General features: G+C 39.8%; 1 protein-coding gene across 3 annotated transcripts in view; it reads right to left on the bottom strand.

The window, feature by feature from the left end:
* morf4l1 (mortality factor 4 like 1) overlaps positions 1-13,879 on the bottom strand; it is a 56,866-nt gene that overhangs the window by 23,415 nt on the left and 19,572 nt on the right. For all 3 annotated transcript variants that reach the window (XM_051920762.1, XM_051920763.1, XM_028822646.2), the window contains 3 exons: positions 4,518-4,585; positions 4,255-4,341; positions 3,964-4,044 (listed from right to left, as the gene is read on the bottom strand). In XM_051920762.1, the coding sequence (XP_051776722.1) occupies positions 3,964-4,044; positions 4,255-4,341; positions 4,518-4,585 (236 nt within the window). The remainder of the gene's footprint in view (positions 1-3,963; positions 4,045-4,254; positions 4,342-4,517; positions 4,586-13,879) is intronic.

The raw sequence follows: 13,879 nt of genomic DNA, 5'->3' as shown, positions 1-13,879 counted from the left end.
AGGTTGCCATTGTAAAGACAGTATTACACTAATCGCTTGATATTTATTAACAAATGTAGGCATTACAATCTAGTACAGTTTATATATCATACAAACACACACATGCACCAATCAGGAACTGGTCACCCTTGTTCTGCAAAAATAGCTCTAACCCACTGAGGTATGGACTACAAAAGAACTCTGAACGCATCCTGTGGTATGTGGCACCACAACTTAGCAGCAGTCCTGTAAGTTACAAGGTGGGGCCTCCATGAATTGGACTTGTTTCCCAGCACATGCCATGACAGGGTGCATGTGGTCTGCAGCAATCTTTAGGTAGGTGGTACATGTCAAAATAACATCCACGTGATTGCCAGGACAACCCAAGGTTTACCAGAAGAACACTGCCCAAAGCATCACACTGCCTCCGCCAGCTTGCCTTCTTCCCATTGTGCATCCTGCTATAATCTATTCCCTAGGTAAATGACACTCACTCCCTGCTGTCCACATGATCAAAGAGAAAATGCAATTCATTACACCAAGCCACAATGCCCACTGCAGGTGCTGTCGACGATCGACAGGAGTCAGCATTGGCACTCTGACCTGTCAGCAGAAAGCTGTGACACACTGGGTTCTAAAACCTCTCTCATGGCCAGCATTATGTTTTTCAGCAATTTGTGCTACAGTAGCTCTTCTGTGGGATCGGACTAGACAGGCTATCCTTTGCACCCCACATACATTAATGAGTCTTGGGTGTCCATGACCCTGTTGCCAGTTCACTGGTTGCCCTGCCTTAGGCCACTTTTGGTAGGTACTAGCAGCGGCTTAAGTGGAACATCACACAATATTTGCAGTTTTGGAGGTACTCTGACTAAGTCATCTAGCCATCACAATTTGGCTGATTTGAAAGTTGCTCAGATCCTTATGCTTGACCATTTTATCCTGCTTCAAACACATGACTTAAGAGCTGACTGTTCACTTGCTGCCTAATACAGTATATCCTACTCCTTGACAGGTTTCATTATAACAAGATAATCAATATTATTCACTTCACCTTTCAATGGTTTAAATGTCCTCTCTCAACACATCCATAAACCTTCTCTTTTCCTCTTGCCTAGACAGCTCTATCGTTAATATCCTTCTCCCAATATACTCAGCATCTCTCCTCTGTACATGTCCAAACCAACTCAATCATGCCTCTCTGACTTTGTCTCCCAACCGTGCAACTTGAGCCGACCCTCACACATACATTTCTCTGCGAGTAACCTGGTTAGGCGACCATGTAAATCTTTAACTGGGTAAAGAATTTTGTAGTCTCTGCACGTCATTCCACTGCGCATGTGTTGGGTCTGCACCCACTTTTGACAATCACAGGTAGCAATGTCAACAGAATAAATTTCCTGAGGCCAATGATTGAGCAATAACATTAAAAAAAACCTTTTCCTTGTTGAAATAATCTGTCTCAATATTTCAGAAATGGTTAAATTTATGTTTAAATGCAGAATGTACAATACTAAGCTCAACAGTACAATCTTGAGAGCAATGTTCGAGGTAACACATTAAAAAAGTTACATGTGTTATATAGTCAGATTATTTTTTAAAGTAGCAAGTAACTTAATGTAACCATTATTTTACTGTATCAATAACACTTGAGTGATTAATATTCCAGGGGCACTTGGTGTAAGGCAAGAAGCATATGTACCAGGTCCTTTGCAGGGTTCAGTGACACAGCCAGGCAGAAAAGAATGTACTGCATGCAATACAGTAACAGAAATGTATTAAATGAAGTGTAATTTTACTTGTTATCCAGCTAAATGCTATAGATAAGTTGAAACAGTGTGATCAAGTGAAGCAGTAGCCAATGTTAATACCGCAAATCATTGGGGTTCAGGCAGAGGATGTAAAAAAGGAGATGAATGTTATTTACTTAACAGTACGTGAAAGACTAAAGTATGTATAAAATACAGGAACATTATTTCAGGCTTCATGGTTGTATTCAGATTTATAGTGGGTGATAACGTTTAATTCATTTTTATTGTGCAGTTTAATGACGTTAGTGTATTTGGCCAAAGAAGAAAAAGTGCATGCTCTAGTGCATTTCTGGTTATTGGTGTTACTTTAGATGACAGTAGTCACAGATAAATGTCAGACAAATCTTTAGATTTTCTAAGTTTTTATTTCTCTATATTTAACAAGGAAACTAATTCATGAATCAAGGTTCCTTCCCTTAAAATGTGCAAAGGCTGGCTCCAGCAAAGCATTACAACTTTAAGCTATCTGTGACACAACACACAAGCCTAGAGGCATAAGATGCATTTTAAAAAGCATATGCATGTCTCGGGGGGGGGGGGGGGGGGGGGGGGGGGGGGTTTTCTGGGTGGGTGAGAGGTTTAAGACACAATTTACATTTTACCAATTAACAGAACAGAAATGTTGTAACATTAGAATAAATATGTGCTAAGTGCTTCTTTGGTGAACATTTAAAAAAAGAAAATAATTCATAAGACTGTACAGTCAGTCAGTGAATTAATAACTAGTATTCTTTCTCAACAGCAATACAGTACATGGAACCCACAGGGGACAAGGAAATCTCAAAAGGTGAATCCTAAAAATATTTAAGGAAAAAGTACAACATAACATGCCATTTTACAGGACAATCAGTGGTTTGCAATTGGAGAAACATTTTGCACAACTCACAAAATTGAATCAATCTGCTCTGGAGGAACTGACTGAGTCACTGCTATTTCAGCACAAACTCCTGCTATTTTGTACTGTATAAAACTCAGCAATTTGAACAAGTAGCAAATGAATCAAGCATAGAATGCTTTCAGTTCTTTGAAAAGCTGCAATTGGCAACCCACAACTTCATACTGTAAGTCCATGAAATTAATAAGCACTCAGGTTTTCCTACTATTTCTCTAGAAGTACAATTCAAGGATCTCTTATGCAAGCATGGAAAAAAAGGTCATGGTGGAAGGTGGCACAGGAAACTGTAAGAAGGAATCAGTAATCTGTGCCACATTTTCATAAACGTCACATCCACAGAGCTCTGCATTAATTCATCATGACCTTTAATGATCTATACTTATCCCAACTAGACACAGTGTAGACTGGGCATCTCCAAATGATTACTGGGCTGGGTAAAGTGATTAGATTATATTTATTATTTCCACATTCACTGACAATTGCAAGTTTCTGACAAATGTTGTACTATGTAAAACAAAATACAACATTACATGAGTAAAATCAAAATAAACCACATACTAATAAAACCCCTCTATCAATTTTAAACTGGCTTACTTCAATTCATGGGGCAGGTGTCTAACTCTGTAACACAAGCACAAGGAAACAATCAATGTTATAAGGTTTAGTATAAGAAAGTTACCTATTTGTTTATATTCTAATCAATTATGTGTTTTGGTAAATTGTATGATCAAAGCACCACACAAACATGGTCCATGGTTTACCTCTCAGATTCCTAAGAAGTCTATCACAGCATGTACAAAATAAATATTAATTCATCAATAATGCAATCTATCTGTACCTAGACTACTGAATCTTTGAAATTCAAATGTCACTGTACACCCATATATTACTGTATACACAAGAACTGGATCAATACAATTAAATGAACAAGTTTACTTGTAAAATAAGTTTTGATACACTGCCACATAATGTCAGATTTTTATAAAGCAGGTCACAAATAAACACATCACAACACATTTGTACAATGTCAAAGAACGACTAGAATGATTTAATCACATAGGGATATTGTATAAAAACTAAAGAATGCTTATTAGTTCCCAAAGACTATATAAACTAAGACAAAATTTACTAGTGAAAAGTATAATGTCATGTTTTGTACATTGAAAAGGGTCTCTTAAGTCAAATATATTTACAGATCTAAACTCACTGCCATAGACAATTAATGGTAAAAATAAACAGCATGTCACTAAAGAAGGGTAAGACAAAACTGGTACTTACAACTCAACATTTTTTTGCTGCATAGCAGCAATCTTTTTGCCTGGTGCTGCCCCCCTCATCTTTCCTTCTGCATATTGATCCCTTAAAGGAGGAAAAAATAGGTATTTAGCAACATTTAAGCAACTCTCAGAATCATCTACTTGGGTGCAATGGAAACTATTACTCAAAAGAGATAATCAACATCTGTAAAATATGACCCAATTTTCATTACAGCTAATTAAAGCCAAATATTCAAAACATAACTAAAATCTAAATGAACACAGGGGAACTATTACAAACTGGTTCACTTACTGATTAGCTTTCTGAAGCTCCTTTTGTTTCTGCAAGTTGCTGTCAACATATTTAAGCACTCTGCTCTCGGGAACCCATTCATCCCAGCTAAGACAAAGAAATTATAAAACAAGCCAAAAAAAAAAAAAAAAAGAAAAAAAAAAAGAAAAAGAAAAAAGGAATAAAAGACAGACATCAAGAATTCTTATTGTACAGCATCGTCAATTTTAAGGAACCAGTAAAGCTTTTCTTTTTAATAAGTAATATGATAAAAGTGAACTCACTTCTTATTCCATCCGCTGTAATGTATGAAGTATTTCACTTGCTTGTCCTTTATATTAACCTTTACACACTGAAAGTAAAAGAAATTAACACAATTACATCAACAAAGAAAAGGCAATTAAAAATTAGTCTAATATTTTCTGCACCATGTAAAAAATATTCAGATTAGAAAACTATACAATTCATAAAGCAATATGTGATAAATATGCTTTAACATAATCTTTAGCGCTTTTCACAAGTCAATATAAAGATAACAATTCTGTGCTAGCAATATTTACGATAATTTAAGGGTGACTTTTATTTGAGATATTACACATACACTGGGTACGGAAAGTATTCAGACCCCCTTCAATTTTTCACTCTGTTATATTGCAGCCATTTGCTTAAATCATTTAAATTAATTTTTTTCCTCATTAATGTACACACAGCACCCCATATTGACAGACAAAAAAAAGAATTTTTGAAATTGTTGCAGATTAAAAAAGAAAAACTGAAATATCACATGGTCCTAAGTATTCAGACCCTTTGCTGTGACACTCATTTATTTAACTCAGGTGCTTTCCATTTCTTCTGATCATCCTTGAGATCACCTTCATTTGAGTCCAGCTGTGTTTGATTATACTGATTGGACTTGATTAGGAAAGCCACACACCTGTCTATATAAGACCTTACAGATCACAATGCATGTCAGAGCAAATGAGAATCATGAGGTCAAAGGAACTGCCTGAAGAGCTCAGAGACAGAATTGTGGCAAGGCACAGATCTGGCCAAGGTTACAAAAAAATTTCTGCTGCACTTAAGGTTCCCAAGAGCACAGTGGCCTCCATAATCCTTAAATGGAGGACGTTTGGGACGACCAGAACCCTTCCTAGAGCTGGCCGTCCGGCCAAGCTGAGCTACCGGGGGAGAAGAGCCTTGGTGAGAGAGGTAAAGAACCACCCAAAGATCACTTTGGCTGAGCTCCAGAGATGCAGTCAGGAGATGGGGAAAAGTTGTAGAAAGTCAACCATCACTGCAGCCCTCCACCAGTCAGGGCTTTATGGCAGAGTGGCCTGTCGGAAGCCTCTCCTCAGTGCAAGACACATGACAGCCCGCATGGAGTTTGCTAAAAGACACCTGAAGGACTGAGATGGTGAGAAATAAGATTAGAAATAAGATAGAACTTTTTGGCCTTAATTCTAAGCGGTATGTGTGGCGACAACCAGGCACTGCTCATCACTTGTCCAATACAGTCCCCACAGTGAAGCATGGCGGTGGCAGCATCATGCTGTGGGGGTGTTTTTCAGCTGCAGGGACAGGACGACTGGTTGCAATCGAGGGAAAGATGAATGCGGCCAAGTACAGGGATATCCTGGACAAAAACCTTCTCCAGAGTGCTAAGGACCTCAGACTGGGCCGAAGGTTTACCTTCCAACAAGACAATGACCCTAAGCACACAGCTAAAATAACGAAGGAGTGGCTTCACAACAACTCTGTGACTGTTCTTGAATGGCCCAGCCAGAGCCCTGACTTAAACCCAATTGAGCATCTCTGGAGAGACCTAAAAATGGCTGTCCGCCAACGTTTACCAACCAACCTGACAGAACTGGAGAGGATCTGCAAGGAGGAATGGCAGAGGATCCCCAAATCCAGGTGTGAAAAACTTGTTGCATCTTTCCCAAGAAGACTCATGGCTGTATTAGCTCAAAAGGGTGCTTCTACTAAATACTGAGCAAAGGGTCTGAATACTTAGGACCATGTGATATTTCAGTTTTTCTTTTTTAATAAATTTGCAACAATTTCAAAAATTCTTTTTTTTGTCTGTCAATATGGGGTGCTGTGTGTACATTAATGAGGAAAAAAATTAATTTAAATGATTTAAGCAAATGGCTGCAATATAACAAAGAGTGAAAAATTGAAGGGGGTCTGAATACTTTCCGTACCCACTGTACATGCATACACGGACACTGCTCACATGGCCCAACTTAAAAAACCATTTGCAATATGTCTTGTCTAGCTAGGCTGCTTAAAGTAAGCGGCTACTTGTGCTCACCTCGTACAATATTCATCGGTTCCATTGTCACTTGGCCATATTTCAATTCATTACTAGATAAATATTGTTGTTTTCCATTAATATTATTTTCGACTTTATGTTCAGTGTGTTTTAACAAATCTGTATCTTTATACTGTATATACTGTACTAATTGTGTATTTAATATATAGTGTCACAGGTGGCTAGGGGGGCGACCCGGCTGGGATGCCCCAGAGAACCGGAGGAGGGCTTACGCCTCCCCCAGACCACGTAGGGGCAACCGCCCTGTTGGCTATGGGGACCACAGGTGCAGAGCTTGGAAGCTCAACCCTGTAGGGGCCCGGGTTCACCGCCAGGGGGCGCCCCAATGCCTTTGGAGCCCTGGACCTCAGCACTTCCGCCACACCCGGAAGTGCTGGGGGTGGGGAGTGGATCGGGGACACCCAGAGTGTTTCCGGATGCGCAGCAGGCACTTCCGCCACACTGGGGAGTGCCGGCGGAAGATTGTCGGGAGGCACCTGGAGCACACCCGGGTGATTATAAAAGGAGCCGCCTCCCTCCATTCAGGGGCTGGAGTCGGGAGAGAAGGAAGGACAAGATCTTGAAGGAGGAAAGGAGGTGGCCTGAAGAGTGAGGCATTAGAAGAGTTGGCCTGGACTTGTGGAGACTTTGGGGTGTGTGTGTACACTTGTAAATATGGAGTACTGGAATAAACGTGTGTTGAGTGACTTGTTCACAGCACTCTTCACCTGCACTCAGTAAGTAGTGTTAAACAAACATAAGTTGCATGGTATCGTTGTATGTTATATCAATTATGTAGATTTCCGTTTCTTTATTGGCTGCAACACCTTGCCAAATTGGTTTCTACTTATCTCTAGAAGAGAAACACATGTATACAGGCAATTCTATAGATCATGAACATTATAATATAATTTACTACTAAATTACTTCTTTACTAGGGTGGCATGGTGGTAGCACTGCTGCCTTGCAGTAAGGAGACCCGAGTTTGCTTCCCAGGTCCTCCCTGCGTGGAGTTTGCATGTTCTCCCCGTGTCTGCAGGGGTTTCCTCCGGGTGCTCCGGTTTTGTCCCACAGTCCAAAGACATACAGGTTAGGTGATCCTAAATTATCCCTAGTGTGTTCTTGGTGTGTGGGTATGCGAGTGTGCCCTGCGGTAGGCTGGCACCCTGCCCAGGGTTTGTTCCTGCCATGCACTCTGTGTTGGCTGGGATTGACTCCAGCAGACCCCCCCGTGACCCTGTGTTAGGATATAGTGGACTGGACAATGACTGACTGACTTCTTTACTAAATAATTCACATAAAATATTTGAGTTGTTAGCAAATCATGTGACATCTTGGCAGAAATTGCTGTGTAGTGCAGGTGCTCTCCCTTGCTTTTCATCTAGTCTAATCAAACCAACTTAAGAATTTAGATTTCAACAAAGAACCAAATATAGCGAAGGCAAATTCTTCTTACACTACTGCTGCTGAATACCTACCAACCCTCTCTCTGAATGCTGCGCTTGATGCAGACACTTAAGTGTACATTGCATAATCGAATACTCCAGCAAAATACTAAATACCATGCAGACCTTTACCACAGAGTTTCACAAAGACAGCAATTACAAAATTGGAACAAGTTAAAATACAAAATAGAGTCTTCTCTCTCTCTCTCTAGGTTTTACTTCATGATGCTAAGGCAATATGTGCTAAGGGCACATTAGCAGCCCCAAGAAACTAAACACTGGAGATTGAAGATTTCTCATGATTGGGCAATCTAAGATTAGTTGCTTTACTGAAAGGCTTGGAGTGGGACAACACCATAGGGTTTCCCAAGAGACATTTTCTGAACCAGCTCCCCAACTTTGCCAGTGAAAATTGGAAATCCTATAGGTACACTGCATCTATTCAATCAACTCCTTGACACCTCGTACCTTGATAGCTTGCAGATCGACAGCAGGTTTTGAAAGCATTGAGAATGAAATCAGATATATTGTTGTTCAATGGGTTCATTATAATATTATTTCCTGCCTTTACTATGGACAATATTTTTAAAAATTAATGCTATCCATCCTGCTATAAAGAAGGCTGGATTACAAGATCTTTCTTCCAGTTTCCTGTTCATCTGAAGATCATGCTAGTCTCTTCCTTTCAAATCTTCAACTCACCATAACTTCTACAGCACTGGAACTTTCCGTATTTTTTAAAACACTTGCCCATATGTAAATTTGTTGTTCTTGTTGTCTCCAATACCCTGGTATAGATTTTGATTTAAAAAACTAGAAAGCTCTTTTGTTTCATTATATGTGGGTTGGAGTGTGGCTTCCTGATGTATCAAAGCATCCTATTTGTTTTATTTCTTACATACAGATGGAATCCCATAATAACAAAACTCACAGGACCATAAAAGCATTTCATTATAACAGAAATTTAGTTATAACAAATATGGGGAAAATATGTAAAGTATTGTGACCAGGGTCACTGCCGATTCACCATGTCTAACGGAAGCGGCACAAGGACAACGCCATTGCTTCTCGGCTAAGTTTGGCAAACCATAAACCAAGGGAAAAGCAATTGGTTATCCTCTGCTGGATCAGGGCTACCGCATACTGTGCTTGTCACACAATGTTTAACATTTAACAAAGGGCTTTAATCTGCTCTTCCTCACACTCTCCTGGGGCCTCATGTATAAACAGTGCGTACACACAGAAATGTTGCGTACAAACCTTTCCACGCTCAAATCGCGATGTATAAAACCTAAACTTGGTGTAAAGCCACGCACATTTCCACGGTAACTCATACCTTGGCGTACGCAATTTCTCCGCTCGGTTTTGCAGACTGGCGGCACCCAGCGTCAAACCAGTGCTACTGTTCCTGTGTGATCACCCTTTCTTTCTTAGATCCACATCCACGGCGGTGGCTTTATCAAATACACTGAAATTAACCGCATATCGTTCATAAATTTAATGCATCTGATTGTAATTAACCTGTAACAATATAATGGTCCACAGAATGGTCAAACTACTGTTCCTGTGTGCTCATCCTTTCTTTCTTAGCTCCACATTCCTGACGCGGCTTTATAAATACACTGAAATTAACTGCATATTGTTTATTAGTGTAATGCATCTGATTGTAATTAACCTGTAGCAATATAATGGGCCAGGGAATAGCCATAGTATTCCAAATACCATAACTGCTTTAGAGTTTTTACGCTCACTACATCTTGTTCTTCTTTTTGCTGTTCCCGTTAAGGGTTGCCACTGCGGATCATCTTTTTCCATATTACTCTCATTGCACCACTCGGAGTATTTATATCACTGTATCTGAGTGTGAATCACAGCAGCAGATGATCGGAAAGAGAATTATCGGTATACAGTTTCAAGCACACACTACCTCAACCACGGCAAAACGCGTCAAAGCCTTTCCTGTACGGACCTCGCGTTTCAGAAACAGTTTCATCCCAATAACTATAAACGCACTCAATCAGTCCATCAAGTGCTCCTTGTAGAACTGTATGCACTTATAAGTACAATCACCTCACTGTAAACTTACACTGCAGTTATAATATTGCACAACATGCGCTACTTTATAAAGCGCGTATGATGACAATATCATTTTTAAGATGAAATGCAGCAAAATATGTTGCTTATAGTATACAGATAAAACTTTAACTTCATTTAAATAATCTGTATTGTTAATAATTAAACATGTGAGGACACGGTGCCGCAGCGTATAGCTAGTTCAAGGATAGCTCCTGCCTTGCGCTGTATTCTTGCTGGTGCTGACGCGACACTGCAAGGATAGACGAATAGAATAATTAAACATGTACTACGAAGATATTTCAATGTTCCTTAAAAGTTTTGAAGAATCGGCGTTCTAAGCTTACAAATGGCTTAACGTCTATTACAGAGCTGATTGTGTGGCGATTGGAAAAAGAAAAGTATGGAAAGGAATTGGAGGTTAGTACGTTTGAAAGAGTACTTCTGTAATAAATTATTTAATCGAAGGTCGCACATGGCACCGCAAGCCTCTTGCGTGAGATATGAACAATCACTGCGCCACCGTGTTCCCATGTTTAATAACATGCTTTCATTCCTATCATCATGAAAATGATATCACGTATACATCTCAGTATTTTAATTATTCAGAGAGCTGTAATATCTCGAATGTAATGCATTCTGTGTCCTGTCGAAGAAAGAGAAAGAACGGAAGCACGTAGTGATTCACACACATAGAGCACATAGAAGATCAAATACAGAACAAAGACTTTAACATGCTGCTTGAGAAACTAGTAAAATAAACGATTTTAAGATGAAGTTTATGATGTTCTACTTTAATGGCAAAATAAACTACGTGTTTAAAGTGGAAATTTCGAGATTAAAGTTGACATTTCGTGCTTTTTTCCCCACTGTGTGCCTATGTTTTTTGTTTGTACCCTAATACGCTTTCATATGACACTCAGGCGGTGGGCTACGACTCGCCTTTTCACAGCGACTTTGATATGTGATTTCTTTTTTATTTCGGGCACTGTGCGATTTTGTGAATTTGATCTTTCGAGTTTTTCCGACACTCTGTCACTTGATCAACTTTCTTTTGTTGATTATACCACTGTTTAAACCAACAAATAGTATGTTTTTCTAATGCCTCCACTTGGTATTCGCTGAAATTCTTATATTTTCCCCTGTGGTTTTCTCATTGTCTTTTCACAGAAGGCTATTTATATTGATTTGCATATTCAAAGAGGCGTAATTCTGGGAGGAGTTGGGGCGAGACAGAAGGCGCGTACACGTGCGTTACTTTTCACGCATATCGGGATTTATGTAGTGGAAGAACGTGAAAGTATGCGTGCGCACAGATTCCTGCATCTGGATTTTTCTGTGCGTACGCACAATCCCGCTTTTGTGCTTACGCCATGTTATAGTGCGAGTTCTACGCACGGTGTTATACATGAGGCCCCTGATCCGTATTCTCCAGACAGTGTCTGCCATAGCAGTGATTCAAAGTGGCTGGTATTCTTCGAATCTGAAGATGGGAGCGAAAGCATGACAATCGCCCGTGCCGTGACTCCTAATAGTTCCTATTCTGAATGAAGTCTTGAGACTGCAGCCCTTCTCTGTACGGTAAAAAAAAAGTACCTGTATTTTCCTTGAAAACCCGGACTCGTCTTTCTATCTCTCGTGCATCTCTGTGACCCAACCTTGACAATAATTATATAAAAAAAAAAAAACAGCACAACTTATACTGCAAAAAATATTTTATTTTAAAATGAGACATTTGATGTATTTTTTTTTTTTTTTTAAATAGAAATACAGGTATGAAAATACATAATGAAAACGACTTGTTAGATAAAGATGAATGGATAATTCCAAAAAGGTTTTGCAAAGTCATTTTTCTTCATTCCGGAATCAACTATTTCCAGGATTGTTAATTTTTCTTTTAGCATAAACTGACGCCTTTTCTCCCTTTTTTGTTCATCTCAAAGAAAACTTTGAGAAACGCTATGAAACTTGAGTAGAATGGTATCTGTACACGACACAACTACTAACGTGGATGCTCGGTGGAGCACTAAATTCAGTTGTGTATTGATATTACACCTACACGCTCACAGAGCCTGCCCAAGACTGGAAATTTCGCAACAGATCATCCTATTCTTTGAGACAGCCCACTGCAGGGTTCCCAAGACTCACTACGGAAAGTGTAGGAGTGGCATTAAGTATTTTTTCATTGCATTATCATCTTTGGTGGCTATTTTTAGTCACAAAAATGTTCATTATACTGAGATTTACATTTCACTAAAATGAAATTCATTTGTCTGGACCCACAAAAAGTATTCGTTATTCTGAAAATTGTGTTACTTCGGTATTCACTAGGACAAGATTTAACCTGTATTTACTGACATATCTCTTATTCATCTATTGTTCTTTAAAGCACTGATCACAGCTAATATTTATGCCTATCTTATAATTGTTACTGACAGTTCTGAAACCGGCTTTAGATCAGTCTCCTCTGTCCCATGCCCCGTCTATATCCTTTTTGTCTGTTTAAGCATTGCACCACATTAAATATACAGGACTGGAATCTGGTTGCAATTGATTTTTCTTTTCTCATCATTAGCAGCACCCTTCTCCAAAGCATTAGGGAAACAGTTATTGTTGTCACCGCCAGGGGGCGCCCCAATGGGAAATACAGTGATCCCTCGCTATATCGCGCTTTGCCTTTCGCGGCTTCACTCCATCGCGGATTTTATATGTAAGCATATTTAAATATATATCGCGGATTTTTTGCTGGTTCGCGGATTTCTGCGGACAATGGGTCTTTTAATTTCTGGTACATGCTTCCTCAGTTGGTTTGCCCAGTTGATTTCATACAAGGGACGCTACTGGCAGATGGCTGAGAAGCTACCCAGTTTACTTTTCTCTCTCTCTTGCGCGGACTTTCTCTGATGCTGACGTAGGGGGATTGAGCAGGGGGGTTGTTCGCACACCTAGATGATACGGACGCTCGTCTAAAAATGCTGAAAGATTATCTTCACGTTGCTATCTTTTGTGCAGCTGCTTCCTGAAACGGCATGCTGCACAGTGCTTCGCATACTTAAAAGCTCCAAGGGCACGTATTGATTTTTGATTGAAAAACAAACTCTGTCTCTCTCTCTCTCTCTCTCTCTGCTCCTGACGGAGGGGGTTGTGAGCTGCCACCTTCAACAGCTTTGTGCTGCGGTGCTTCGCATACTTAAAAGCCAAACAGCCCTATTGATTTGTTTGCTCTTCTCTATCTCTCCGACATCTGCTCCTGACGTGCACTCCTTTGAAGAGGAAGATATGTTTGCATTCTTTTAATTGTGAGACGGAACTGTCATCTCTGTCTTGTCATGGAGCACAGTTTAAACTTTTGAAAAAGAGACAAATGTTTGTTTGCAGTGTTTGAATAACGTTCCTGTCTCTCTACAACCTCCTGTGTTTCTGCGCAAATCTGTGACCCAAGCATGACAATATAAAAATAACCATATAAACATATGGTTTCTACTTCGCGGATTTTCTTATTTCGCCGGTGGCTCTGGAACGCAACCCCCGCGATGGAGGAGGGATTACTGTAGTTATTGTTGTACTCATTACCCAATTTACCACCAATATCCACAAAGTTCCCACCTCAACAAGCACAAGATTTAACAATGGTGTACATGAGTTGACCCACCAGGATACGACTTGGAAGAATATTGAAGACTGGTGTAATCACAAATTTGATGTGATGAGGACTGGCCTTCCAGGGCTCAGACAATGAAATCTTGTGGTCCATGGCCTGCTCCCATCACATCAATATTTACTGTTGTCATATGACGACTAAATTTACGAGTCC

The sequence above is a fragment of the Erpetoichthys calabaricus genome, chromosome 17 (genome assembly GCF_900747795.2).
Source record: "Erpetoichthys calabaricus chromosome 17, fErpCal1.3, whole genome shotgun sequence".
Lineage (NCBI taxonomy): Eukaryota > Metazoa > Chordata > Cladistia > Polypteriformes > Polypteridae > Erpetoichthys > Erpetoichthys calabaricus.
Note: the sequence above shows the minus strand (reverse complement) of the source record. Positions and strands in the feature narration are given on the sequence as shown.